Source organism: Canis lupus, chromosome X, assembly GCF_011100685.1.
Source record: "Canis lupus familiaris isolate Mischka breed German Shepherd chromosome X, alternate assembly UU_Cfam_GSD_1.0, whole genome shotgun sequence".
Lineage (NCBI taxonomy): Eukaryota > Metazoa > Chordata > Mammalia > Carnivora > Canidae > Canis > Canis lupus.
The window spans coordinates 88,633,955-88,661,568 of NC_049260.1; the positions used below are offsets into that span (position 1 = coordinate 88,633,955).

A 27,614-nucleotide genomic window follows, 5' to 3' on the forward strand; every position below is an offset into this window, starting at 1 on the left:
AAACCGTAAGCCATTAGCCCACAACTCCCTAAAGAATGGGGTTAATTCTGCTTCTCAGAAATGCCCTCAAATTTTTTGGCTATTTCTGGTATAAAAATTAAGAGTCTAACCTAAGTCAAAACAAGGATCCTTTCCCCTGGCAACCAGACATGCTAGTGATTGATGATTTCATTTGCCACTACAGCAAATACTAATTTAACCACCACTACCTTCTCAACACCAGGAAAATGAAAAATTTCAGCCTCTAAAGGCATACGTGACAAGAAGGCAGGAATATTCTAGGATGATGAAAACACACACACAAAATAAGAACACATAAAAACCGTGGCAATGCTGCTGCTATACGATGAAAAAGGAATATGCCATTCTTAGAGCCACGTATGTCTTTAAAGAATATGTGTATATTGTGATTTTAGGTATTGTCTTTTTTTTTTTTTTTTCCTCCCTCTGGGAAAGAGGAAAACATCCAGGAGAGTTGGAAGAAGTGCGTTAAGGAAGGTGTCAATACCTCCCTCCCTATTCCTTACCGGGGAAACTCGCTTTAACAATAATGCTCTTTCACCCTCACATCCCGCCGGGTTTCCATACATCCTTCGGTCGGCAACCCGCCCCCCCCCCCCCTCGCTCCCACCACCACCACCACCAGCACCACCAGCACCATTCCCTTCCCTCCCCCTCACATTCACGAGAACAGGCTGCTCCGACTTTGTCGGTCTCGCCGCCCCCGCGAACCCGCCCAGACCAGCGGAGTCCAACAACGCAGCCACGCAGCCACCCACACCCCCACCTCCTCCTTCGGAGCCCAGCTTCCCCTCCACCCCAACCCCGTCCTGTCACCTGCTTGGGTGGTGTCCGTCAGGTCGTAGCCGCTGCCGGGGAAGTCTCGGAGTTTCCTACCGCTGAGGCTCAGGATGCCAGAGTTGCCCGCCTCCTCCAGGGCCCGGTCCAGGCTCCGCACCGTGTGTTGAGGCTGCAGGCTCCCCGGGTTCCACTGCGGCCCGTTGGGGAACGGCTGACCGAAAAGAGTCGGTACCGGGATGGGCACCACCAGGGTCCCGCCGCCGCCGCCGCCTCCCCCTCCGGCTCCGCCACCTCCCCCTCCGGCTGCGCCACCGCCGCCGCTACTTCCACCTCCACCACAACCGCCGCCCCCACTGTTAACACCACCTCCCTGACTCGCCGCCATGTTCCTGGGAGAGAGAATAGCCCCCGACAATACTCTCAGCTTGTGCCGCGAGTGTAGGGGGTTCTTAGGACGCATGCGCAGACTGGGGGGCGGAGGGGGGGCGAGGTAGATGGTGGGAAGGAACCGGGGGCGGGCTGGGAGGAGGTGTTGGGTAGGGAAGAGACGGGGTTCAAACGTGCAGAACGCTCTCTCTCAGAAATGTGTGGTCAGAGGAAGGATGCTAAATCTCGGTTCCGCTGCTTTGGGTACCAAAATCTTCCGAAGCGACGCCAGCTTAACTACAGGTCATTTAGCGGTAGGTCCCCAGATCTGTAAATTGCTTCACCTTTCTCCGCTCTGCAAAACAAAGACAAATATATTAGGTGGGGGTAAAAGGGGTTCATTCCAGAATATATTGAAACGGCACTTAGAAGGACTATCAGGACTTTCAATAAGGACTACCACCTCATTGAAACGCTTACCGCCAATGCCTCAGGAATTGTTTACCAGGGTTGCCGCGGAGAGAAACAGTGGAGGGTCATTTGGGGAGGGAAACTGGTGCAGAATTGAGTTTTAAGCATATATGAATTTTGCCATAGTTTAGAGTTCCAAAATAGGAAAAGACTTTTTAAATGTTTTCAAGGAAGCCTCTCGTTTCAGTATGTGTGGGTCTCAGCCAAACTGCTGCCTTCCAAAACTTGGAAAAGTTATCTACATTCTGTTCTATCACTCTTTGAAGTTGTGCCAAGATCTCCAAAATATCTCAGGTTTCTTTTCATCATGTCAGTATGGCTGATGGAAAACTCTGATCATTAAACAACCTTAAAGTTTATTTTTGAAATAGAGGTTTGCGTTTCAGGTGGAATTCTGCAGGTTTAACACTGGGGATAATAAACTAATCAATCTTGGATTTTTAGGAGGTCGTTTTTAGAACCTGAACCCAACTAAACTATTCAGACCGCTGTTACCCTCCTACTGCCACTCAATATTCAAAACTTTTTCACTGACAGTAAAATCACTGACCCTCCCCCCGAAAAACTATCAAAATGTTTGGGCATATTCAGTTATCATTAATTTGAATATCCAATATATCTCTTTTACATCCATTTCAATTTGAGCAATCTGCCAACAATCTCATTTTCTTAGACAATCTCCACAAAAGTTTGTCTGCCATTGGCTCTACTTTGGGAAAAAACGCAGGAAAAAATTAACAACTTGTCTAAATTGCTTTGTGGCCATCCATACATACAGGTTAATTAAAATGATTATGTTGCAAGAAATTACATTTGCTATATGTATGCCCCACAGAAGGAACAGAACTGAGAATCAGACTCTACAATGAATTACTGAAATCAAATTATTTAAGCCCACTGGTGTTAGAAAGAAATGTTGTAACTTATATCTCATCTTTATATCACAAATCAAATCAAGAACTGAGAACTTCCAGAACCAAGAAGGCAAGAAGGGTGAGAAGAGAAACTGAATTCATTAGTTAGAGGGACACCTGGGTGGCTCAGCAGTTGAGCATCTGCCTTTGGCTCAGGGCCTGATCCCTGAGTCCTGGGATCGAGTCCCACATTGGACTTCCTGTATGGATCCTGCTTCTCTCTCCTGTCTATGTCTCTGCCTCTTTCTCTGTGTCTCTCATAAGTAAATAAATAAATAAATAAATAAATAAATAAATAAATAAATTCATTAGTTAGAGAAAAGATTAGAAATGGAACTATTTTAATAATTAGCCAATATGAATTTTAACATTATTTAAAACAAGTAAAAAAGGCCATGTATAACCAAATTTAGGAAGTAATCTTTCAAATAATTAAAAGATAGTCTAATGCAAAAAACAGAAAGCCTGCAAAGTAGGCTAAGTATACATGAAAATCAGACAGAATAACACATTCTAGCTCTTTCACAAAACACCAAAGCCTTAAGGTGTATTAAAAGATACCCTGAGCGGCACCTGGGTGGCTCAGTTGGTTAAGCGTTTTCCTTTGGCTCAGGTCATGATCTCAGGGTCCTGGAACGGAGCCCCACATGGGGCTCCTTGGGCTCCTTGCTCAGCAGGGAGCCTGCTTCTCCTCTCCCTCTGCTCCTCCCCACTGCTCATTTTCTCTCTCTCTCAAATAAATCTAAAAAATGAATAAACAAATAAAAGATAAACTGAGGCATATTTTAAAAATATAAGAGTTAATTTGAGCATTTATTGATTTTAATTTAGGCAGTGCCAAACTAGATGTGGCTAGGAGTGCTCTGCCAACAGGAACCAAAGGAAAGACATGTACAAAAAATGAGGCAGCAAAGGAAGGAAATTATCTAACTGGCTATAACTTAAAACCTGGTTACCTGTTTATGATTGGTTGTCCTTAGCATTTTGATTTCATAACCTTGAGGCATTTATAGTTTTAGATTTTGTTTTGCTTAAGCAAGTTGCCTTAGCAATAAAGCCACCTCAGCCTGATGGCCTCCTTGGTTTCACTAATTTAACAGGAGGTAAAAGGTTTAAAAGAAAGAGTATGAAATTCAGAAAGTTGTTCCAACCACTTAACTGCCTGTGTAATACTCAGGTTACTTAAAATCTCTGGGGCAGCCCCGGTGGCCCAGCGGTTTAGTGACACCTTCGGCCCAGGGTGTGATCCTGGAGACCTGGGATGGAGTCCCAAGTCACGCTCCCTGCAGGGAGCCTGCTTCTCCCTCTGCTTGTGTCTCTGCCTGTCTCTCTCTCTCTGTGTCTCTCATGAATAAATAAATAAAATCTTAAAAAACAAAATCTCTATTTCAGTCTCATCAGAAGTAATACTAGAAATAACAAGAAGGGGCAGCCCAAGTGGCTCAGCGATTTAGCACCGCCTTCAGCCCGGGGCCTAATCCTGGAGACCCGGGATCGAATCCCATGTCCGGCTCCCTGCATGGAGCCTGCTTCTACCTCTGCCTGTGTCTCTGCCTCTCTCTCTCTCTCTCTCTCTGTCTCTCAGGAATAAATAAATAAAATATTTAAAAAAAAAAGAAAAAGAAAATAACAAGAAGAAGGAGAATATTTTAAATAGTGTTTACTCTTTACCAGGAACTGTTCTAATTGCTTTATATATATTAAATCATTTAATCCTCATAACAATCCTGTAAAATAAGTCCTATTCTTCCATTTATAGATGAGGAAAAATAGCATATAGTTCACATAGGATTGTTCTAAGAATAAATAAGATCACATATGAGCTATTATTGTGTGCCAAGAACTATTGTCTCCAAGTAATAGTATAGCATTAGGTACTCAATAAATGTTAGTCTCTTTATTATACCCTTGCCCCTCTCATGAAAGAAAATTAAATAATAAGAAATATACAAATAGAGGAAATCAAAGGAGAAATCAGTTAATTTCTTTTTTTTTAATCAGTTAATTTCTTGGTAACTGTGGGCAAAGAAGTATTTGATAAATTGCATGAATTTTTTGCATCAGTTTATACTAGAGAATATTTTACAGTGATTAACATTTCAATAGTATTTCTGATCTGGACATTTGGTAATTGGTTAAATTAGTCAATACTCAGCATTATCCAAGCCAAATTTAGAAAAAAAATGTTGATAAATCATCAGGACTAAATGACATATATCAAAGATTACAGAAGGAAAACAAGGGCTTTTGAACAAAACATGGAGCCTGTATTAAATAAAGCACTGACAAATGACAAAGGTGATTTGTACTCAAAAGAATTCTGGGGCAGCCCTGGTGGCCCAGCAGTTTAGCACTACCTTCAGCCCAGAACATGATCCTAGAGACCCAGGATCGAGTCCCACGTTGGGCTCCCTGCATGGAGCCTGCTTCTACCTCTACCTGTGTCTCTGCCTCTCTCTCTCTCTCTCTGTGTCTCTCATGAATAAATAAATAAAATCTTTTAAAAAAAAATTCTGTAGGGGACTTCTGAAATTCCAGGCCAGTTTATAATCACTGCTCTTCCAAGCAAATTCATAGTCAACCAACATTTCTAAATGATATAGAGGAGGGAAGGCATGAACCAAAGTTCCAAAATCTTCTATTAGACAGCAAGATTATTGGGATAGACTGCAGGATGTTCTTACCAGTCTGTAAATAAATCAAAAGTGAGATATGTTTTATCTCAGGATCTAGAACAAGTCAATGAACCTGAGGATTAAATAGATCAAACTATAGTTTGATTTTTTTTTTTTTTTCATCTTGATCAGAATCCAGGAAAGAGCCATGGGAGTCTCTGCAGTTTGTTCCCTGAAAACATCAGCTCCATTTTTTTTAAGATTGTATTTATTTATTCATGATAGAGAGAGGCAGAGACATAGGCAGAAGGAAAAGCAGGCTCCTCACAAGGAGCCTGATGCAGAACTCGATCCTAGAACCCCAGGATCACACCCTGAGCCAAAGACAGACACTCAACCACTGAGGCGTCCTTGTCAGCTCAACTAAATACTAAGTCCAGGGTTGGGGGCAGGGAGTTCAGTCAGTAGATCATGCTACTCTTGATCTCAGGGTCGTGAGTTCAGGGGGAAAAATAAGAAATGGTGGGTATCATCAAGATGTATATCAGAAACCCTAAAAAAACTATTTTTTAAATCAACAAGGATATATTTTTTATGTTGGGGGCACCTGGATGGCTCAGTCAATTGGGCATCTGCCTTCCACTTGGGTTGTGATTCCAGTGACCTGGGATTGAGCCCTGAGTTGGGTTCTCTGCTCGGCAGGAAGCATGCTTCTCCTTGTCCCTCTGCCCCCTGCTTGTGCTCTCTCTCACTACCCCCCCCTTCAAATAAATAAATAAAATCTTTAAAAATTTTTATTTTTAAGTAATCTCTACACCCAACATTGGGCTTGAACTTATAGCCCCAAGATAGAGTCACATGCTCTACTGACTAAACTAGCCAGGCGCCCCTGCAAAACCTACTCATGTAACTCCATACTGAACTATTTCACAGCTGCAGCTAGAATGAGATGTGTAGTTCTGCTCCCTCCAATCTCAGCACAACTCCTGAATTAGATAAACCCCTGAGAAGTCCACCTAAATAATAAGAGAAGTGAGGAAAGAGAAAACTCACTTGGCCTTCCTCTCTCTAGTAACTTGATCTTCAGTCCCTTCTAAAATCCCTGTTCTGGTATGGGAACTACAGAGGATGATACATTAACTTATTTTAGCATAATTTATGGCACACTATTTACAACATCCCTGAATCCTCCTTTGCCTGTCTCTCTTTGCTTCTACCCTTGCAGATAACCCCTTGGACTGCTTTAACCAATCTTAACAAATTCACTAATCTCAAAGTTAATAATTTGAGACTCAAAAGAGATTTGGACAGGGACGCCTGAGTGGCTCAGTGGTTGAGTCTCTGCCTTCAGCTCAAGGCGTGACCCCTGGATCCTGGAATCAAGTCCCACATCAGGCTCCCGGTGAGAAGCCCACTTCTCTCTCTGCCTATGTCTCAGCCTCTCTGTATCTCTCATGAATAAATAAATAAAATCCTTAAAAGAGAGAGAGATTTGGACAAATGTATCAATGATCACTATTACTTAAAAGAAGTGATTACATACTTAATCTTAATTGTTGATGCCAGTAAGCACTATTTTATTCCATCTTGGTTAGAATCCCTGCTATGACACTTACAAGATGTGAGATAGACAAGTTTTACCTCTTAAAGTTTCGATTCCTCACCTAGAGACTAGAAATCATAACATTATTAGCCATTTCATAGGATTGTAGTGAGGATTACATGAGATAATTACATAAAACACCTACCATATTATAAAGGTTATTATTATTGTTTTTCTAGGTTCACTTTGTCAGGAGAACACTGATCTGAGTGAACCATGAATTATCAGCATGGCACTTCTTAAATTCTTTTGTACTATTGTGCCACCAGTGCTAACAAAACATTTTTTTTCTGCTGCTGTTGAAGTTCCATCCTTGTTAACTCACCTCAAACTTCCACCTCTCCTAACTTTTGGGTTATCCCTATGATTCCATAACCTGATTCCAATTCCTCTTTAATGTCTCTAATGCAATTCCAGATTTTGACCTTTGTGTTTCTCGTATGTTAACCTGATATCATGAAATCCATTTAAATATCTGTTCCAAATCCTCCTTAAAAATATATCTTAAAATGGGGCACCTGGCTGGCTCAGTGAGTAGAAAATGTGACTCTTGATCTTGATCCTGAGGTTGTGAATTTGAGCCCCACATGGGGGGTAGAGTTTACTTAAAAACAATATATATATTATTTCATGTAAGTGACACAAGTCTGTTAAACATCCTGAAGAACTCTCTTATTAGAGAACCACATAAAAGATACAAAGTGCAGAATTTTGCTAGTTTAGCTTGGCCAAAAGAAAGTAAATAAAACATCACATTAGACTATGAAAACTGTAATGTCCAATCAGAAAACATGAGATTGAGGAAGATTTTTTTTTAGTCTTCTTTAGTATTACATTGGAAAGTCTCCTTTTTATATATTAAACACAGAAACATGCCAATGCCTTTTGGGAAATCTTGTCTTGTAAAATTATCTTCCTCTTCTTACAGAATGTGAGAGAGAATGATGAAGTAGGGCCTTTTTAAGCAAAATCCAAATTCCTAATAGGAAAACTTAGGCAACAATTATACTACCTATAAGCAGGCTATACCTCTGATAGAGAAAAACAGACATTAATGGCATTTCAGTAAAACACATTAAAAGAATTATGATATCAAGCCAGACTAAAACCTCAGAAGAAAATATAAATCCCAGAAAGGTTTAGATTCTTTATTCACTTACATAGAATGAGATAGAAACACATGGCTCAAAATCTGTGTATAAAATGAAGGTTGTGGGGTGCCTGTCTGACTCAGGCAGTGGAGCATGTGACTCTTGATCTCCGGGTTGTGAGTTTGAGCCCCACGTTGAGCATGGCGACTATTTAAAAAAAAAAAATAGAAGGTTGGGGCAGCCTGGGTGGCTCAGCGGTTTGGTGCCACCTTTGGCCCAGGGTGTGATCCTGGAGTCCTGGAGATCAGGGATCGAGCCCCACATAGGGCTCCCTGCATGGAGCCTGCTGCTACCTCTGCCTGTGTCTCTGCCTCTCTCTCTCTCTCTCTCTCTCTGTGTCTCTGATGAATAAATAAATAAAATCTTTAAAAAAAAAAAAAAACAAGAGAGTGTGTGATCAACTTTGCAGGGTATTTGAGATGCGTTCTGTTTTGGTGAGGCAGTCAGAAATTTTAGTTTTCACTTATATTATAGGTTTCAGTTTAGCAATGCTAACCCTTCAAAGCAATTTATTCCCGCTTAAGTACTTTGTCTACTATTATGATATGATTCCACAAAGTAGGAGAAAACATATTGGTTGCGATGACCTCATATTTACACTTCCTGGCTTTAACACATGCTGTTAAATGTAGGAACTACTTTCCCACTTTTGTGGTTTTAAAACTCTTTTTTTAAAAAGATTTATTTATTTATTCATGAGAGACATAGACTGAGAGAGAGAGGCAGAGACATAGGCAGAGGGAGAAGGAGGCCCCTTGCAGGGAGCCTGATCTGGGACTTGATCCCAGACCCCAGGATCACGACTTGAGCCGAAGGCAGGCGCCCAACCACTGAGCCAACCAAGCGTCTCTAAAAGTCTCTTTGTTGAAATAGCTAAACATAGTCATTCATTAATGGAGTAGGTAATTCTAAGGTATTAATTACTAAACAACTAGGTTATCCTTGATGACTTCATCGACTTCTTCCATTTTGTTCATCTTAAACACTCCTTAATAAAATCTTCACCTTAAATATCTCTACTTAGATTTAAGAACTTGTCCAAGGTCTCAGTTGAAAAGTGGAAAAGCAAAAATTTGAGCAGAAGCATGGTTGGGATGCCTGGGTGGCTCAGCGGTTGAACCTTTGGCTCGGGGCATGATCCTGGAGTCCCAGGATCGAGTTCCACATCAGGCTCCCTGCATGGAGTCTGCCTCTCCCTCTGGCTCCCCGCCCCATCCCTTGTTCATGCTCTCTCTCATGCTCTTTCTCTCTCAAATAAAATCTTTATATTTTTTAAAGATATTATTTATTCATTCATGAGAGACACAGAGAGAGAGACAGAGACAGGCAGAGAAAGAAGCAGGGAGCCCAATGTGGGACTTGATCCCGGGACTCCAGGATCATGCCCTGGGTGGAAGGCAGGCACTCAACCACTGAGGCACGCAGGCATTGCAACAAATAAAATCTTTTTAAAAAATCATTAAGTGGGGATCCCTGGGTGGCGCAGCGGGTTTGGCGCCTGCCTTTGGCCCAGGGCGCGATCCTGGAGACCCGGGATCGAATCCCACATCGGGCTCCCGGTGCATGGGGCCTGCTTCTCCCTCTGCCTGTGTCTCTGCCTCTCTCTCTCTCTGTGACTATCATAAAAAAAAAATTAAAATTAAAATTAAAAAAAAATCATTAAGTTTACTCATTAACAGCTTCCATCATGTTTCAAATCAACCTACTTTCTTATATGGACATAATATTGACTTGTTTCTTTTTTGATATACCATAAACCCAAGATTATCACAATGGCTTTCGTAAGGGTGTTATTATTATTATTGTGAAAATTTACCCATAGTCAGAGTTCACAAAGACAACCAAAGGAGTGTATTTGGTGATAATATTTTTATAGATTTGCTTCCAGGTTTTCCTGTGGCATAAAGTTTTATTTTATTTTATTTTTATGATATATATAAATATTTATAATTTATTTTATAAATTCATATAAGCTTTTTTCTTTATTATTACATACTCTTTATAGATATTATTTTTAAAGTTTACTTATTTATTTTTTTAAGTAATCTCCACACCCAATGTGGGACTGAAAACTCATGACCTTGAAATTGAGACTTGCATGCTCTTCTGACTGATACAGCCAGAGACTGATCCTCCTTTTTTTTTTTTTTTTTTTTTTTTTTTTTTTTTTTTTTTTCATTTTTGGCATTGAGACTGATCCTCTTGAAGGATATTGTAACTGGGCAGCCTGGGTGGCTCAGTGGTTTAGCGCCCCCTTCAGCCCAGGGCCTGATCCTGGAGACGAGGCATTGAGTCCCACATCAGGCTCCCTGCATGGAGCCTGCTTCTCCCTCTGCCTGTGTCTCTGCCTCTCTCTCTCTCAGTGTATGTCTCTCATGAATGAATAAATAAAATCTTTTTTAAAAAGGATATTATAACTACATACTGCATTAGTATATATTTCTCTGTATTAAATAACCATATACTACTTGATCTGTACATCTGTTGTTGCATATTTAGGTTCTTAGCAATATTCCTTTATTATGCATAACCTTGCTTTTAAGATTATTATTAATAGAGCCCTTTTTAAAAAAGATTTTATTTATTTATTTTTGAGAAAGAGAGAGAGCATAGCAGGGGAGAGGGACAAGGGCGAGGGAGAAGCAGACTTCCTGCTGAGCAGGGAGCCTGACAGGGGGCTTGATCTCAGGACCCTGAGATCACAACCTGAGCCGAAAGCATTCACTTAACTGACTGAGCCACCCAGGCACCCCAAACACTTTTCTTATTTATTGTTTCCTTACACTAAATCTCAAGAAATTCAGTTACTCAATCATAAGGTAGAAATATTTTAAGTCTCTTAATAAATATTGCTAAGTTGTTTCCCAAAAGATTTTAACCTATTTACATTGTCAATAACAACATAAGTAAGAATATTTTCCTAGTACTGGGAATGATCAGTTTTTAAACATCTTTATTGTATATGGGAAAAAGAGAGAGAGAGAGAGTTAGTTATTCTGCTTTAGGCCAACATAGCCTAAGGGGACCAAATTTATTGTCCTACCTGAAATAACCAAAAACTTGGACAATGTATATGAAACTATGGTTTTCGGGACACTGAATATCAGTCAACAAAATAGTAATACAGGAGGTATGAGACACAAATGAAGTGAGACCTGCAAATGCTCATTTTTATTGCTCTGAGAGAATTTCCAGAAACTTCCTCAACTGGAATAAAGAAGATCTATGAAATACGTACAACTTGATGTAGACTTGATAAACTTGATGATGAAAGACTGCTTGCAGGCAGCCCGGGTGGCTCAGTGGTTTAGCGCTGCCTTTGGCCCAGGGCGTGATCCTGAAGACCTGGGATCGCGTCCCACGTCAGGATCCCTGCATGGAGCCTGCTTCTCCCTCTGCCTGTGTCTCTGCCTCTCTCTCTCTCTCTCTCTGTCTGTCTCTCATGAATAAATAAATAAAATATTTTTTAAAATATTTAAAAAAAAGAAGAAAAAGAAAGACTGCTTTCTCTCTAAGACCAGGAGCCAGACAAGGATGCCCACTCTCACCAACTCGTTGAACATTATACTAAAGTTTCTTTTCTTTTTTCTTTTTTTTTAAAGATTTTATTTATTTATTCATGAGAGACACACAGAGAGAAGCAGAGACACAGGCAGAGGGAGAAGCAGGCTCCCTGTAGGGAGCCTGACATGGGACTCAATCCCGGGACCCCAGGATCCTGACCTGAGCCAAAGGCAGATGCTTAACCACTAAGCCACCCAGGTGCCCCTGTACTAAAGTTTCCAGAAAGGGCAGCCCGGGTGGCTCAGCGGTTTAGTGCTGCCTTCGGCCCAGGGCCTGATCTGGAGACCCGAGATCAAGGCCCGCATCAGGCTCCCTGCATGGAGCCTGCTTCTCCCTCTGCCTCTCTCTCTCTCTCTCCCTGTCTCTCATGAATAAATAAATTTTTAAAATCTAAAAAAAAAGAAGAAGAAGAAGAAGAAAGAAAATGGCAAGCTAATTCTCAAATTCATATGAAAATGCAAAGTATCTAGAATAGTGAACACAATTCAGAAAAAGAAGAACAAAGTTGGGATCCCTGGGTGGCGCAGCGGTTTGGCGCCTGCCTTTGGCCCAGGGCGCGATCCTGGAGACCCGGGATCGAATCCCACGTCGGGCTCCCGGTGCATGGAGCCTGCTTCTCCCTCTGCCTGTGTCTCTGCCTCTCTCTCTCTCTCTCTCTCTCTCTGTGTGACTATCATAAATAAATAAAAATTTAAAAAAAAAAAAAAAAGAAGAAGAACAAAGTTGTAAGACTAGGGGCATCTGGATGGCTCAGTGGTTCAGCATCTGTCTTTGGCTCAGGTCATGATCCCAGGGTCCTGATATCAAGTCCCACATCGGGCTCCCTGAGGACAGCCTGCTTCTCTCTCTGCCTATGTCTCTGCCTCTCTCTCTCTCTGTCTCTCATGACCAAATAAATAAAATCTTAAAAAAAAAGTTGTAAGACTAAGAATACTGAAATTCAAGACAAAGCTACACTAACCAAAACAATACGAGTTTAAAAATAGAGAAATAGATCAATAGCACAGAATAGAAACTCCAGAAATAAACCCATACATATGGACAAATGACATTTGACAAATTTATAAAGGCAAATAAGGGGCACCTGGGTGGCTCAGTCAGTTAGGTGCCTGACTCTTGATTTTGGCTCAAGTCATGATTTCAGTTCAGGTCATGATCTCAGGGTCATGAAATGGAGCCCCATGTTGAGCTCCACACTCAGCGGGAAATCTGCTCAAGATTCTCTCTCTCCCTTTCCCTCTGCCCCTCCCTGCTGTGCTCTCAAACTGTCTCTTTCTCTGTAAAAATAAATAAATAAATATTTTTTTAAAAGGAAAAATAAAGGCCAATAAGTAGAATAAAAGTTTCAATAAATGCTGCTAGCACAATTAAATATATGCAGGGGTGCCTGGGTAGCTCAGTGGGTTAAGTGTCTGCCTTTAGCTCAGGTCATGATCTCAAGGTCCTAGGACCAAGCCCCATGTCAGGCTCCCTGCTCTGTGAGAAGCCTGCTTCTCCCTCTCCCTCTGCTGCTCCCCACTGCTTGTGCTCTCTTCCTCTCTCTCTATGAAATAAATAAATAGAATCTTATAAATAAATAAGTAAATTTTCATATTTAAAAAGGACAAAATAGATCCATACCTCATATCACATACAAACACAAACCAACAGTGTATCATAGACCTAAATGTAAAACCTAAACCCTTAAATAAAACATAGGAGGAAATGTCTATGGCCTTGATTTTAGGCAAAGATTTCTTAAATATGATATCAACAACACAACCCATAAAAAAATTGTTTAAATTTGGCTTTATCAAAATTATAAATCTCTGCTCTTTGAAAGACAAGGATTCTTGTTAAGGAAATGAAAAGACAAACCACAGAATGAGAGATTGGTATATTCACTATGTTAATCATGGTGATGGTTGCGTGGGTGTATACCATATGCTCAAACTTATCAAATTGTTCTTTCAATATGTGTAGTTCATTGTATGTCAATTATACCTCCATAACAAGGTTAAAACTGGTAAATATTCATTATAAAATGAACATGGAGGGATCCCCGGGTGGCGCAGCGGTTTGGCGCCTGCCTTTGGCCCAGGGCGCGATCCTGGAGACCCGGGATCGAATCCCACATCGGGCTCCCGGTGCATGGAGCCTGCTTCTCCCTCTGCCTGTGTCTCTGCCTCTCTCTCTCTCTCTCTGTGACTATCATTAATAATAAAAATAAATAAATAAAAAATAAAAAAATAAATAAAATGAACATGGAAAAGATTAGGATTAAAATTTCAGTAAAATAAAAATATAAAAAATATTAAAATGTTTTAAGACCATGTAATAGAAAGTTGATCAAAGATTTAAATTGAATTCACTCTTAATATGCTTTCTCAATGAAAAAGTCAGTGAAATGTAATTCTGAATCAAATGTTTGTACATATAAGTGAGAAATCAACATGTTCAGGACACCTGGCTGGCTCATGAGTTCAAGCCCCATGTTGGGCCTGGAGTCTGCTTAACCAAAAAAAAAGAGAGAGAGAGAGAGACACATACACACACCTGGGTGGCTCAGCAGTTTAGCGTCCACCTTTAGCTCAGGATGTGATCCCACAGTCTCAGGATCGAGTCCCTGCATGGAGCTTGCTTCTCCCTCTGCCTCTGTCTCTGCCTCTCTCTCTTTGTGCCTCTCATGAATAAATAAATAAAATCTTTAAAAAGAGAGAGAGAGAAAGAAAGACATCAGTAGGCTCTTGGAGTTCAAATATATGCTTTATCAACATGGGTCAAATGTTAGAGTAAAAATGTCCTAGGCCCAATTGGGATAATTGAAGTAATACTGAATTATATCCCCCTTGGGACACTTGAATGGCTAAATGATTGAGCATCTGCCTTTGGCTCAGGTCGTCATTCCAGGGTTCTGGGATGGAGTCCCGCAGGGGGCTCCCCGCAGGGAGCCTGCTTCTCTCTGCCTATGTCTCTGCCACTCTCTCTCTCTGTCTCTCATGAATAAATAAAATCTTTAAAAAAAAAAATTACATCCCCCTTGATGAATTTACAATGCAGTCGGAGAAGTAAGACTTGCATATAATAAACAATCAAATAATAGTTAAATTATCTATAGGGTGTATGTTTCCATTTATAATTGTAATGGGAAATCAAAGAACTAAGAAGGTTAAGGAAATCTTCATGGCAGGGTTGGAATTTGATCTGAGCCTCAAAGGACAATGAGACAGACAGAGCAGATAGAATATTACACCTCAAGAAGGAACAGAGACAGAAATGAACATGTAATGTTTTAGGGACAGTATGCACCATGGCCTGACCAGAGCATAGGGGGCACATCGGAAGGAAGGAAAGATAAGCTTGCAGAAGTAGGATGGAACTAGATTATAAAAGGTCTTCAGGGGGGATCCCTGGATGGTTCAGCGGTTTAGCGCCTGCCTTTGGCCCAGGGTGTGATCCTGGAGACCCTGGATCAAGTCCCACAGCGGGCTCCCTGCATGGAGCCTGCTTCTTCCTCTGCCTGTGTCTCTCTGCCTCTCTCTCTCTCTCTCTCTCTCTCTGTCTCTAATGAATAAATAAAATCTTTAAAAATAAAATAAAATAAAAGGTCTTCAGGTTAGAAAGAAATATTTTGATTGGATTCATTAGACAGATTTCTCAGAGAGGATATGATATCATTATACTTGATGAGTTTAAGCAGGCAAATACTGGAGTGGGGAGATTCACTATTATGGAAGACTGAGTTAGTAGTTTAGAAATGTTTAGGAGATAAATTTAAGAGATTTTATAGGAGGACACAACAAGATTTAGAGACAAATTAGACATTTATTTCCATAACATCATAAGTTCTATTCCTTGTTTCCTTGATATTTGATTGATACCTAGTGTTAACTTCACATTTAAGTCTCCTTTCGCATCCATATTTAAGAAGAATTACATAGTCACAGTTATATACTCTAAGCCTGGGATCTTTTCTATTCTTATTCAAACATAATATGTCACCTAATTCCTCCTGATTAATTTATTCAGTATGAAGCATTCTGAGTTCACTTCCATTAACATCGTTGGTATAATTGTTTTATTATAACCTCGTTTCATAATCTGATACACTGGTTATTCTGTTTTTTACACAAGATTCATTTTTATTTTCTTATTTCTTTATTTTTTAAGTAAGTTCTACATCCAACATGGAGCTCAAACTTTGTACTCCAGAGATCAAGAGTCATATGCTCTACCAACTAAGCCAGGTAGGCATCCCACAAGATTCATTTTTATTTTTTAATTTTTAAAGATTTTATTTATTTATTTGAGAGGCACAGAAATAACATGAACGGGGAGGAGAGGGAGAAGCAGGCTCTCCGTGGAGCAGGGAGCCAGACATGGGGCTCAATTCCAGGATCCTGAGATTACAACGCAGACACTTAACCCACTGAGCCACCCAGGCACCCCAAGATTCATTTTTTTAAAGATTTTATTTATTTATTCATGAGAGACACAGAGAGAGAGAGAGGCAGAGACACAGGCAGAGGCAGAAGCAGGCTCCATGCAGGGATCCCGATGTGGGATTCCATCCCGGGACTCCGGGATCATGCCCTGGGCTAAAGGCAGGCACTAAACCACTGAGTCACCCAGGGATCCCAAGATTCATTCTTTTTTTTTTTTTTTTTTCTTAAGATTTATTTATTCCTTGTAGGGAGCCTGATGTGGGACTCGATCCCGGATCCTGGGATCACGACCTGAGCCGAAGGCAGGCATCCAACCGCTGAGCCACCCAGGCGTCCCAAGATTCATTTTTAAATGAATATATTGAACTATAATTTTTAAAACTTTCTTTTATGGGTCATGACTCCAGTCATGATCCTGGAGTCCTGGGATTGAGCCCTGCATCGGGCTCCCTGCTTGACAGGAAGCCTGCTTCTCCCTCTCCCTCTGCCATTTCCTCCACTAGTGCTCTCCGACTCTATCTCTCTGTCAAATAAATAAATAAAATCTTTAAAAAAATAAAACTTTCTTGTAGTATTTTTTTTAAAGTAGTCTCCACACACAACATGGGGCTTGAACTCACAACCCTGAGATCAAGAGTCACATGCTCTAACCGACTGAGCCAGCCAGGTACCCATAAAACTTTTAGTATTTTTTTTTTAGGATTTTATTTATTTATTCATGATAGACACTGAGAGAGAGGCAGAGACACAGGCAGAGGGAGAAGCAGGCTCCATGCCAGAAGCCCAATGTGGGACTCCGGGATCATACCAAGCCAAAGGCAGACACTCAACCACTGAGCCACCCAGGCATCCTTTTCTTTAGTATTTTAAACTTAATTTCTATGATTCAGTATTAAGTCCTAATAATTTAACATTTATTCTAGTTATTTTTTCTTACTGGTCTTGTATATTCTGAACTGAGTATCATTGTCAATTGCGTTCTACATGGTCTTCTGAACTCTTCCTTTGTAAAATAAGCAGATTTCTGGCACAGAAAGTTTTTTGTGTGTGTGGGATTGCTTAGAGGGTATTTGTGCTTTTGGAGAGAGGAAAGGAGACAGCTGATGGAGCCTTTCTCCTTTGCTCTGACTGTAGCTTGCTTCATTCCCATTGTACAATTGCCCAGAGCAGCCTGAACAGTAGTTATTTACCCTTCAACAATAGGCTAAGCAACCAATCTCCAGCAAATGGTTACTATTGCAAGCTGAGCAGAAAATAGTATTTTTTAAAAAGCATTTTTAGAATGATTTTTATACAAATATCTAATATAAGCTTTTATGATGTTGCTGCACACCATCACATTACCCTCTCTCTACTGCCACCACATCAACCACTTTGTTTTTTTGTTTTTTTTTTAAATAATAAATTTATTTTTTATTGGTGTTCAATTTGCCAACATACAGAATAACACCCAGTGCTCATCCCGTCAAGTGCCCCCCTCAGTGCCCGTCACCCATTCATTCACCCCCACCCCCCACCCTCCTCCCCTTCCACCACCCCTAGTTCATTTCCCAGAGTTAGGAGTCTTTATGTTCTGTCTCCCTTTCTGATATTTCCCACACATTTCTTCTCCCTTCCCTTATATTTCCTTTCACTATTATTTATATTCCCCAACATCGACCACTTTGACCTCAGGGTCAAACTAAGTCTTGTATCAAAACAAAATGAAACAAGAACAGCAAAACTCTGCCTCAACAGTCTCAAACTCAAACCCATTCCCTTCCTACTATCCCCAGTGTGTCCTCTTTACTCAGACCCTAGTCATCTCCTGGACAGCGGCCTAGTTCCCCTTCTTTGGGTCTTGCCTCTCTCTAATCCTTTCTATTCTCCATGCTGCTGCCAGAGTGACTTAACAAAATGGCCACTTACCAGCTCTCCTGTTGCTTACATAAAAAAGTACAGCGGCCTTAGCATAGCATACAACACCTTTCATGATTTGACTCCTACCTTTTTCTCCAGTTTTGTTTCTCATCCCTCACATGCTTTGGACGCTCTATTCTAGTCATTCTAAATCACTTACATTTCCCTCCCCATACCATGCTGTTCTTCATGACCAAAATGAACTTCCCAAACTCTCTTCTGGGTAACTCCTACTCATCTTTTTTTTAAAGATTTTATTTATTTATTCATGAGAGACACACACAGAGAGAGAGAGAGAAAGAGGCAGAGACACAGGCAGAGGGAGAAGCAGGCTCCATGCAGGGAGCCCGATGTGGGATTCCATCCCGGGACTTCGGGACCACGCACTGGGCTGAAGGCAGGCGCTAAGCCACTGAGCCACCCAGGGATCCCCACTCTTACTCATCTTTTAGGATTCAGTTCAGGCATCACTTTTCCACAAAACCTTTCTTCAACTTCTCATCACCTGGCTTCCCTCCAGTTCACTTTGTTCTCAGAACACTCTATGATCTCTATTATATTAGTTGTTACAATATATTATCACCTTTTTGTCTTGTGACCTCTCCTTCAGATGTGAACTCCTAAAAGGCAGGGACCATGTCAAATTCATATTTGTGTTTTGGCACATAGTATATGCTCAAAAATATTTGTTCCATGAATAAAAGAATATAAAGGGGACTATCACAGAAGCCTCATGATCACCACCTTACATTTGGGTCCTGGGTACCACTTTAAAAGTCTGGTCCCAACCCCTTTTGAGATATACATATAGGCCTGGTGAGAATTGAAATCATTTAATCCTAACATCTCCAACAGAATGATCTTTTTTTCCTCAGGCTCACATTCTAAACTTGCTCTCTCCACATCACAGTTGGGATCCTCTCTATCCTTGCATTCAACACAAAATAACCATGTTTCAAAGTTTTGATACTTGCAACTTCAGACTTACTGTTCCCTCTGAAGACACTAGCAACTAATTTCACTCAGTGTGACTGTTCCCCCCTGATTTCTGAGAGCTTCAGACTCCAGCCTTGTGAGCAACTAAATTCCACTGCTTACTGCCCTAAGGCCAAATCCAAGAAAGGTTTTCTGGCTCATAAATTTTTCCTGCTGTTTGGAGTAGAGGGCATAGAGCCTGGGTGTCATAACAGAAAGTGCTAATCTGTACACCGGGTGTATTGAAGCATGTAAAGCCAATTCATAACATTCTATGACACTTTTATGAGTTTAAAAGCATCTTGCCAGACCTATTCAAATTGTATGCATGTGGGAGAATTATGTTCATAGCTATTTTTAGAGTTTTAGATCATCTTTTACAAATATGCCAAGGTACCCTCAGTAGTCTGTTAGAGATCAAAAATGTTTCCAAAGAAGCGTGCCAAGGTTCCAACTCCTTCTGATGTGGCAGGGCTGATTACAAAATGCTGATTCTTACTGTGGGTTAAGAGGATGGGCAGCAGGTCTACCAGCTTTCTAATAAGAGGCAAAGCAGATTGTTAATCTGTTGACTCCGGAGAGAGGATCAGTAGGTGACAGGAGCAGCAGTTCTTGCAAGTGGCTGGCAATGGGAAATCGCAGGGGCTGTGGGAGACGGCAACTGGAGTTATTGAGAAGTGTGTGTGCCATCTTTAGCGGGAATACTGTATATTGCTACCCCTCTTCAGGAGATGCCTTTATCTACTGTCATCCTATTCCTTCTTTCTTTCTTTTTTTTTTTTTAAAGATTTTATTTATTCACAAGAGATATAGAGAGAGACAGACACAGGCAGAGGGAGAAGCAGGCTCCATGCAGGGAGCCCAATGTGGGACTTGATCCAGGGACCCCGGGATCATGCCCTGAGTCAAAGGCAGACAGACGCTCAACCGCTGAGCCACCCAGGCATCTCTATGCCTTCTTTCTTTCTTATCTGTGACCTCTGGGTCATTCATGCCCTGTAATTCATTACTGACCTAACAAGTGTTAGCTAAAAACAAAATCACAGTCAATAATGTGACACATCTACTAAAATTGGTGACTCAACTGGATACAGTTTCAAGAGAAGTATATAAATCAGGTTAAAGGAGATAATATCTTCACTCTATTTTTTATTAGTCAGAATATACCTGAATATTTGGTTCCAGCACAGGGACTACACTGGAAGAGAATAGACACAAATAGCTAGTGACTTTGAAGATCAAGTCTTATATAAACATCATTTATTGGGAAACTTTAAAAATATATCTCCTGGACACCTGGGTGGCTCAGCGGTTTAGCGCCTGCCTTCGGCCCCGGGCGTGATCCTGGGGTCCTGGGATCGAGTCCCACATCGGGCTCCCTACATGGAGTCTATTTCTCCTTCTGCCTGTGTTTCTGCCTCTCTCTGTGTGTGTCTCTCATGGATAAATAAATAAAATCTTTAAAAAATATATCCCCAGGCAGGGTTTCTTAACAAGTAGTCTATGGACTATCCATATCAAAGTTATCTGGGATGTTTATTAAAATTTTAGGTTCCTGGGATCCCTGGGTGGCGCAGTGGTTTGGCGCCTGCCTTTGGCCCAGGGCGTGATCCTGGAGACCCGGGATCGAATCCCACATCAGGCTCCCAGTGCATGGAGCCTGCTTCTCCCTCTGCCTGTGTCTCTGCCTCTCTCTCTCTCTCTCTGTGACTATCATAAATAAAAAAATAAATAAATAAAAAATAAAAAATAAAAAAATAAATAAAATTTTAGGTTCCTGAGTTCAATCCCAGACCTATTGAATCAGTCTCTGGAGCTAGGACCAGAAGATCTACATTTTTAATATGCTCCCTAGGCAATTCTGTTACACATTAAACTTTGAGAATTAATGGTTTAGAAAGCACATACTAATGACCTTCAGCTATTTGGAAAGGTTCTTAAATGGAAAAAAGAAAAGATTAATTTTGAGTTGCTCAAGGAAGGAAAAGATTAGTTTTGTGCTGCTCAAGAAGGCAGACCTTAAACTATGGATAAAAGCTATAAAAGGAAAGTGTTCAAAATGTGGAAGATTTTTAAGAAAACAATTAGACATAGGGGCTATTGGGTGGCTCCGTCAGTTAAGCATCCAACTCCTGGTTTCAGCTGAGGTCATGATCTTGGTGTCGTGGGATCCAGCTCCAAGTTGAGCTCTGTGCTTGGTGGGCAGTCTGCTTGGGATTCTCTCTCTCCTCTCCCCTCCCCTTGCTTGTTCTCTCTCTCTAAAATAAATAAATAAAATATCTTAAAAATTAGACATAGCCATCAGTAAAGGCAACCTTCTTGCAGATCAGTGTATTCTCCACTTCTGGAAGTGTTCATGTAGAGAGGATAAAGGGCTGTCTTTAAAGCATGATGGAGTAGGGTTTTTACATTGGGTGGGAAGTTAAACACAATGATTTCTTGAATCCCTTCTAGCTCATACATTTGATAAGTTTATGCAAAAAGCTTCAAACTAGTAAGATTATGCCATGGCCTCCAGAGTTGGTCATTCTGATTTCTTTGATCTTTCCTTTAACATTTGCTTGTGAGCAACTACTATGTACTGAACACTGTGTTAGGTTGTAGGGATACAATGGTCAATAGGCAGCAGTGTTCCTGTCTTCATGGAATGTATAGTGTAGTGAGAGAAAAGGGTAGAGGTACAATTATAGAATGGTAAGTGCTGTGTTGAAGGAAATAGAAGGTGCTGAGGGAACATAAAGAAGGTGCACCTAACTGGATTTGAGAGTCAGGAATGCTTTCTGGAGGAGATAATATCTAAGCTGAAAACTCAACAGTTGGGAGGAGTTAGCAAGGCAAGGAGACAGAGGAGAGCTTGTGCAAAGGGCAGGAGGCAAGAGGATAACATGCTCATTCAAGGACATGAAGGCAGTTCAGAATGGCTTAGAGCAGAAGTGCCAGGAGACCCAAAGTGAGAATGAAATGGTGTATGGGGTCCACATCTTTCTGGGCCATAGATCATAATAAAGACTTTGGATTTAATCCGAAGGCAATGTGGAACCACTGAAGGGTTTTAAGAAGGAAAATGAGATGGTCAAATTTTCAGTCTACTACAAAACATTTTTTTTAGTGCATGGAAAATATTGGAAAGGAGTCAAGACTGAAGACCTAGAGACCAGGTACAAAAGGCTTCCTTCAGTAGTTCAGAAGAAAGACAGCATTGCTTAGACCAGTGAAAGGGTATTGAAGATGAAGAGAAATAAATTATTTGAGAAATAATTTCAAATTAATTGATAGGAGTTGATGATAGATTGGATGAAAGGGTTCAAGAGGGGCGGGAACCCAGGACAATTCTCAGGTTTATGGCCTGGGACAGGGAAAACAGGGGCTGTAGCTTTTATGCAGAGAAGATGGACATGATGAGGTCAACTTGGAACATGGGGAATTTGAGAAGCCTATGAAGTATCCACATAAAGATAGACAATAGGCAGTTGGATATGTTGTAGCAGGAGAAGGAGTTAAGCCAGAGATTAGATTTGAAAGTTATCAGCTTTTGAAACTATGTAAATAGACAGAATCATCCAAGGAAAGTATATTAAGTGAGAAGAGGATCTAAGAGAAATCTCTGTGAAAACTACTAAGCTACCAGAAGAGAAAGAAGAACCTACAAGGAACACTGACAATGTCCAGATTTTTTTATTCATGTGTTTGTGATGTTTTATATCTCCTATCATGAACCACTGAACTCTAATAATGGCAGAGTATACATTAAAATGTATTCATTGGCCCATTTCACTACTTGGTTTTCTGATAATTTCCTTGGTACACAGAACAGTCCCTTGCTCTGACTTTCATTAACAATGTTCTGGAACCCTACTAGCTTACCTAGTGTCCAACTGGCTGTGATTTCTGGCACAATGTTTCCTGTAAATATTACCTGCTTTCTGATTACTACCTCACAACCCTCATTAATGTGAAGTAGAAGCTAACTATGTGGCTGTGGATCCACACAGACTGATCTTGAGTTTCCTAGACTCAGTTTAGTGGCTTATGGCCACTAGATCATAAGCTCCATGAGGACAAGAGTCTTGTTTACTATGCTATCTCTAGGGCCTGGTACATTATTATTACTCAGTTAATATTTGTTGATTGAATAATAAATCGATAAAATGTGGATTTTGGCACATATCTGCCCCACTGGTTTCAGCTACTTGTATTTTTGTTGTTAGTATTAAAAAGGATAACTAGGGGGACATCTGGGTGGCTTAGTGGTTGAGTGTCAGCCTTCTGCTCAGGGTGTGATCCTGGGATCTGGGAAAAAGTCCCACATGGGACCCCCTGCGAGGAATTTGTTTCTCCCTCTGCCTATGTCTCTGCCTCTCTCTGTGTGTCTGTCATGAATAAATAAATAAAATATTTTTTTAAAAAAGATTCTCTCCTTCTTCCTCTGCCCCTCCCCCTTCTCTCTCCCTCTAAAAAATAAATAAAATTAATAAAATTAAAGGAAGATGAACCAACCAAAAACAAGAACACATGCTACAGAATTTAGTAAAAGAAAGCCCTGTCAACTAATATCAAAACTGGTGAAGTACAAATTTGATTTCAGCTAGTTATATGTACTAGACATGCTCAAATCCTTAGAGAACAAAAGCAGAAAATTTGGAAATAGTGATGATGTGAAACAAACTAGGGAAAGACGGATTTGGCAAATTGCTTCATCAGCCCTGAGGCAGGGATTGGGTCTGTTTACCAGCTGTCTGCCTATTTTCCTAATGTATCTGTTGGGCATTTGCTGTAGAGATGAAAACAAACAAAAGTCTTGCCAATATAGGTGAGATTCTGAAAAAGTGGCCTAAATAAAGGTAATTAATATAGTAAGACAAAGAATAATGTTGTATAACACTTTGCTGAATTAAGCATATTTAATGGCTTAATCTCTAAAAAGAGACATAGAGCAGTTTATAGAAATGGATTTAAATTTGTGTAGGCCTAATAATAAAAATTAAGAAAAAATTTAGTTTGTATAAAGGTAAAAATAATTAGATGACTAGGATGAGGAAAACACATGAAGTTTTGACAGTACCTTGGTTAGCTCAACATCATAGATCAGCTTTAGAACACTATTAAAGAAGCAAAACTGTAATACACAAATGTAAATTTATTTAAATATTTGAGAAATATTTGATGATATATAAAAAGGTCTAAATATTGGGTAAGAAGGAGAGAGCCAACCCTATTTTGCCCCAAACATTTAATTAAAAGATATTTTTAGGAAGCAAAATACATGTTATGGTAAAAATAATAGTATAATGATATTCCCTCAATATATCAAATCCTTCCCTAGTAGAACAGGCTTCATATGTCTATCAACTGGATTACATAATGAATCCCTATCAAAGAAGATCCTCCCAAGAACATAAAGAGAAAAAAAAAAAAAAAAAAAAGAACATAAAGAGATTTTAAATTCATTATTTTAGGGCATGTATAGCAACAATCACAAAAATACAACAAGAATGCATGCAAGATTACACTTACCAAATGAAAGGTTATAGGCAGAAATAAGTCTCCCTAAGATTTGGTAGGTGTCCCTGTGGAGGAGACATGCTAAGCAAATCTCTCCTTTTCTTATCTGCCAGTCCAACCCTGAACAACAGGCCTTATTGTCAACGCCAAATAACATTTAGGAAATTATCTTGTGTCTTCACTGTAAGGTCTTTCACAAAGATAAAATACAGACTGAGGCAGAGGGCAGAAGAAAATGAAACAAAAATGTATAGCTGAAATGCCGTCAGAAAATCTCTGAAAAATTAAGGCAAAGTCCCTTTCTTTTTTTTTTTTTTTTTTTAATTTATGATAGTCACAGAGAGAGAGAGAGAGGCAAAGACACAGGCAGAGGGAGAAGCAGGCTCCATGCACCGGGACCGCTGCGCCACCCGGGGATCCCGCAAAGTCCCATTTGTTTGTGACAGAACCAGTTCTGGAAATCTACAAATACCTGAAATGTATTAAAAGAACCATTTTCCTATCCATCTGATTTGGCAGTGGAATGCCTCTTAGTGTCCATAGTAACTCCACAGAGTAGTTTGGAAATTCATCATTAAATGCTCGTACATTAAAATATAATGGGTCAGGGCAGCCCAGGTGGCTCAGTGGTTTAGCACCTCCTTCAGCCCAGGGCATGGTCCTGGAGACCCGGATCGAGTCCCACGTCTGGCCCCCTGCATGGAGCCTGCTTCTCCCTCTGCCTGTGTCTCTGCCTCTCTCTCTCTCTCTCTCTCTCTCTCTCTCTCTCTCTGTGTGTGTGTCTCATGAATAAATAAATAAAATCTTTAAATATATATAAAATGGGTCAGCCACAGTACCTCGGCAACTTTTGGTTTCTGGTCTTCAAAACAAGTTTAAACCATTCTAATAGCTTTAGGAACATATTACCAGAGAAATCCATATATAACAACTAGCCAATTTTTTTCATCCACAGCAATGTGATTTTTCAAGTAGTACAAATACAAAGTATTAGTTTGTGGTTATAGTATAGAAAGGGTAAAAACATGAGAGTATTTGAAAATCTAAAGTAGTCTCACAAAATATAAGTAGTATATATAAGTTGTAATCATAGAAATGTTAAAACAAATATGAGCACTTCTATTGATGTCTTCAGTTGGCTTTTTGTTTGGTGTTCTTTATTTTAGAGGAATATAAAGTGGCTGTATTTTTTTTTAATTTTTAATTTTTAATTTTTCCTTACAGTGATCTCTGCACCCAAAGTGGGGCTTGAACTCCCAACCCCAAGATCAAGAGTGACATGCTGTATTGATTGAACCAGCCAGTCTACCTCTAAAGTGGCTATATTTTTAACTTCAAAAATCCTAACATTTTTTGGTTATCCTTTCAACATTAAGAAGCTAACAAATTTAAGGTAAGGCAAAATTTAATGTAGTGTGTTGAAACTAAAGAAATCTGTCTCAGTTCCCACTTATAATCCTTCCTTGACAGTTTTCATACTACAATTTGAGAAATTGGTTAAATGCATGGAAATACTTCATTTGCCTGCTTGAAAACAATTGAACTTTACTTGGCTTATTAATCAGTGAGTGAAGTCAGTGAGATGTGACTAACCCTAGAAAAACAGCTTTTGACTATACCTTAGAGTGTGTAAGACCTGGCAGAAACTTGGGATGTATGTATTCAGCTGAAATTACAAATATAAAAATGTTAATTTTTCAGTGGTTTGAAACGCATTATATATATTTTTAAAAAAGATTATCTCCATGTGAACGTCCTCAGTCAACAAAACTATAGGCTCCAAATACAATACAACCTCCAGAATTTTTTTTCTATATTTTTTATTGGAGTTTGATTTGCCAACATATAGCAGTGCTCATCCCGTCAGGTGCCCCCCTCAGTGCCTGTCACCCAGTCACCCCAGTCCCCTACCCACCTCCCCCTCCACCACTCCTTGTTCTTTCCCAGAGTTGTCTCTCATGTTCTGTCACCCTCATGGTATTTCCCACTCATTTACTCTCCTTTCTCCTTTATTCCCTTTCACTATTTTTTTTAAAGATTTTATTTATTTATTCATGAGAGAACACAGAGAAAGAGAGAAGAGAGGCAGAGACATAGGCAGAGGGAGAAGCAGGCTCCACGCAGGAAGCCTGAAGTGGGACTTGATCCTGGGTCTCCAGGATCACACCCTGGGCTGAAAGCAGGCGCTAAACCACTGAGCCACCCAGGCATCCCTCACTATTTATTTTTTCATTTGAAAAATGTATACTTTTATTATGTAATGTCCCCACATTTCCTTTGATGCAATTATTTGCATCTTGTCTATGTTTCTCCTTAGTTACTCTATTTTTTTTATTTATTTTTTATTGGTGTTCAATTTACCAACATACAGAATAACCCCCACTGCCCGTCACCCATTCACTCCCACCCCCCGCCCTCCTCCCCTTCCACCACCCCTAGTTCGTTTCCCAGAGTTAGGAGTCTACGTTCTGTCTCCCTTTCTGATATTTCCCACACATTTCTTCTCCCTTCCCTTATATTCCCTTTCACTATTATTTATATTTCCCAAATGAATGAGAACATAGAATGTTTGTCCTTCTCCTACTGACTTACTTCACTCAGCATAATACCCTCCAGTTCCATCCACATCGAAGCAAATGCTGGGTATTTGTCGTTTCTAATGGCTGAGTAATATTCCATTGTATACATAAACCCCATCTTCTTTATCCATTCATCTTTCGATGGACACCGAGGCTCCTTCCACAGCTTGGCTATTGTGGACATTGCTGCTAGAAACATCGGGGTGCAGGTGTCCCGGCGTTTCATTGCATCTGTATCTTTGGGGTAAATCCCCAACAGTGCAATTGCTGGGTCGTAGGGCAGGTCTATTTTTAACTGTTTGAGGAACCTCCACACAGTTTTCCAGAGTGGCTGCACCAGTTCACATTCCCACCAACAGTGTAAGAGGGTTCCCTTTTCTCCACATTCTCTCCAACATTTGTGGTTTCCTGCCTTGTTAGTTTACCCCATTCTCACTGGTGTGAGGTGGTATCTCATTGTGGTTTTGATTTGTATTTCCCTGATGGCAAGTGATGCAGAGCATTTTCTCATGTGCATGTTGGCCATGTCTATGTCTTCCTCTGTGAGATTTCTCTTCATGTCTTTTGCCCATTTCATGATTGGATTGTTTGTTTCTTTGGTGTTGAGTTTAATAAGTTCTTTATAGATCTTGGAAACTAGCCCTTTATCTGATACGTCATTTGCAAATATCTTCTCCCATTCTGTAGGTTGTCTTTGAGTTTTGTTGACTGTATCCTTTGCTGTGCAAAAGCTTCTTATCTTGATGAAGT

At 40.3% G+C, this 27,614-nt stretch overlaps 1 protein-coding gene across 7 annotated transcripts in view; it reads right to left on the reverse strand.

Moving 5' to 3' along the window:
* Positions 1-24,372, reverse strand: part of LRCH2 (leucine rich repeats and calponin homology domain containing 2) — a 125,360-nt gene extending 100,988 nt beyond the window's left edge. For 2 of the 7 annotated variants that reach the window (XM_038588114.1, XM_038588111.1), the window contains exons 1-2: positions 24,298-24,370; positions 838-1,522 (exon numbers count right to left, since the gene is read on the reverse strand). In XM_038588114.1, coding sequence (XP_038444042.1) covers positions 838-1,261 — 424 coding nt within the window. In that variant the 5' untranslated portion in view covers positions 1,262-1,522; positions 24,298-24,370. Of the gene's footprint in view, positions 1-837; positions 1,523-24,297 lie in introns of all 7 variants that reach the window. The other 5 variants (XM_038588115.1, XM_038588112.1, XM_038588110.1 and 2 more) reach the window with 4 other exon arrangements.
* Positions 24,373-27,614: the final 3,242 nt, after the last annotated feature.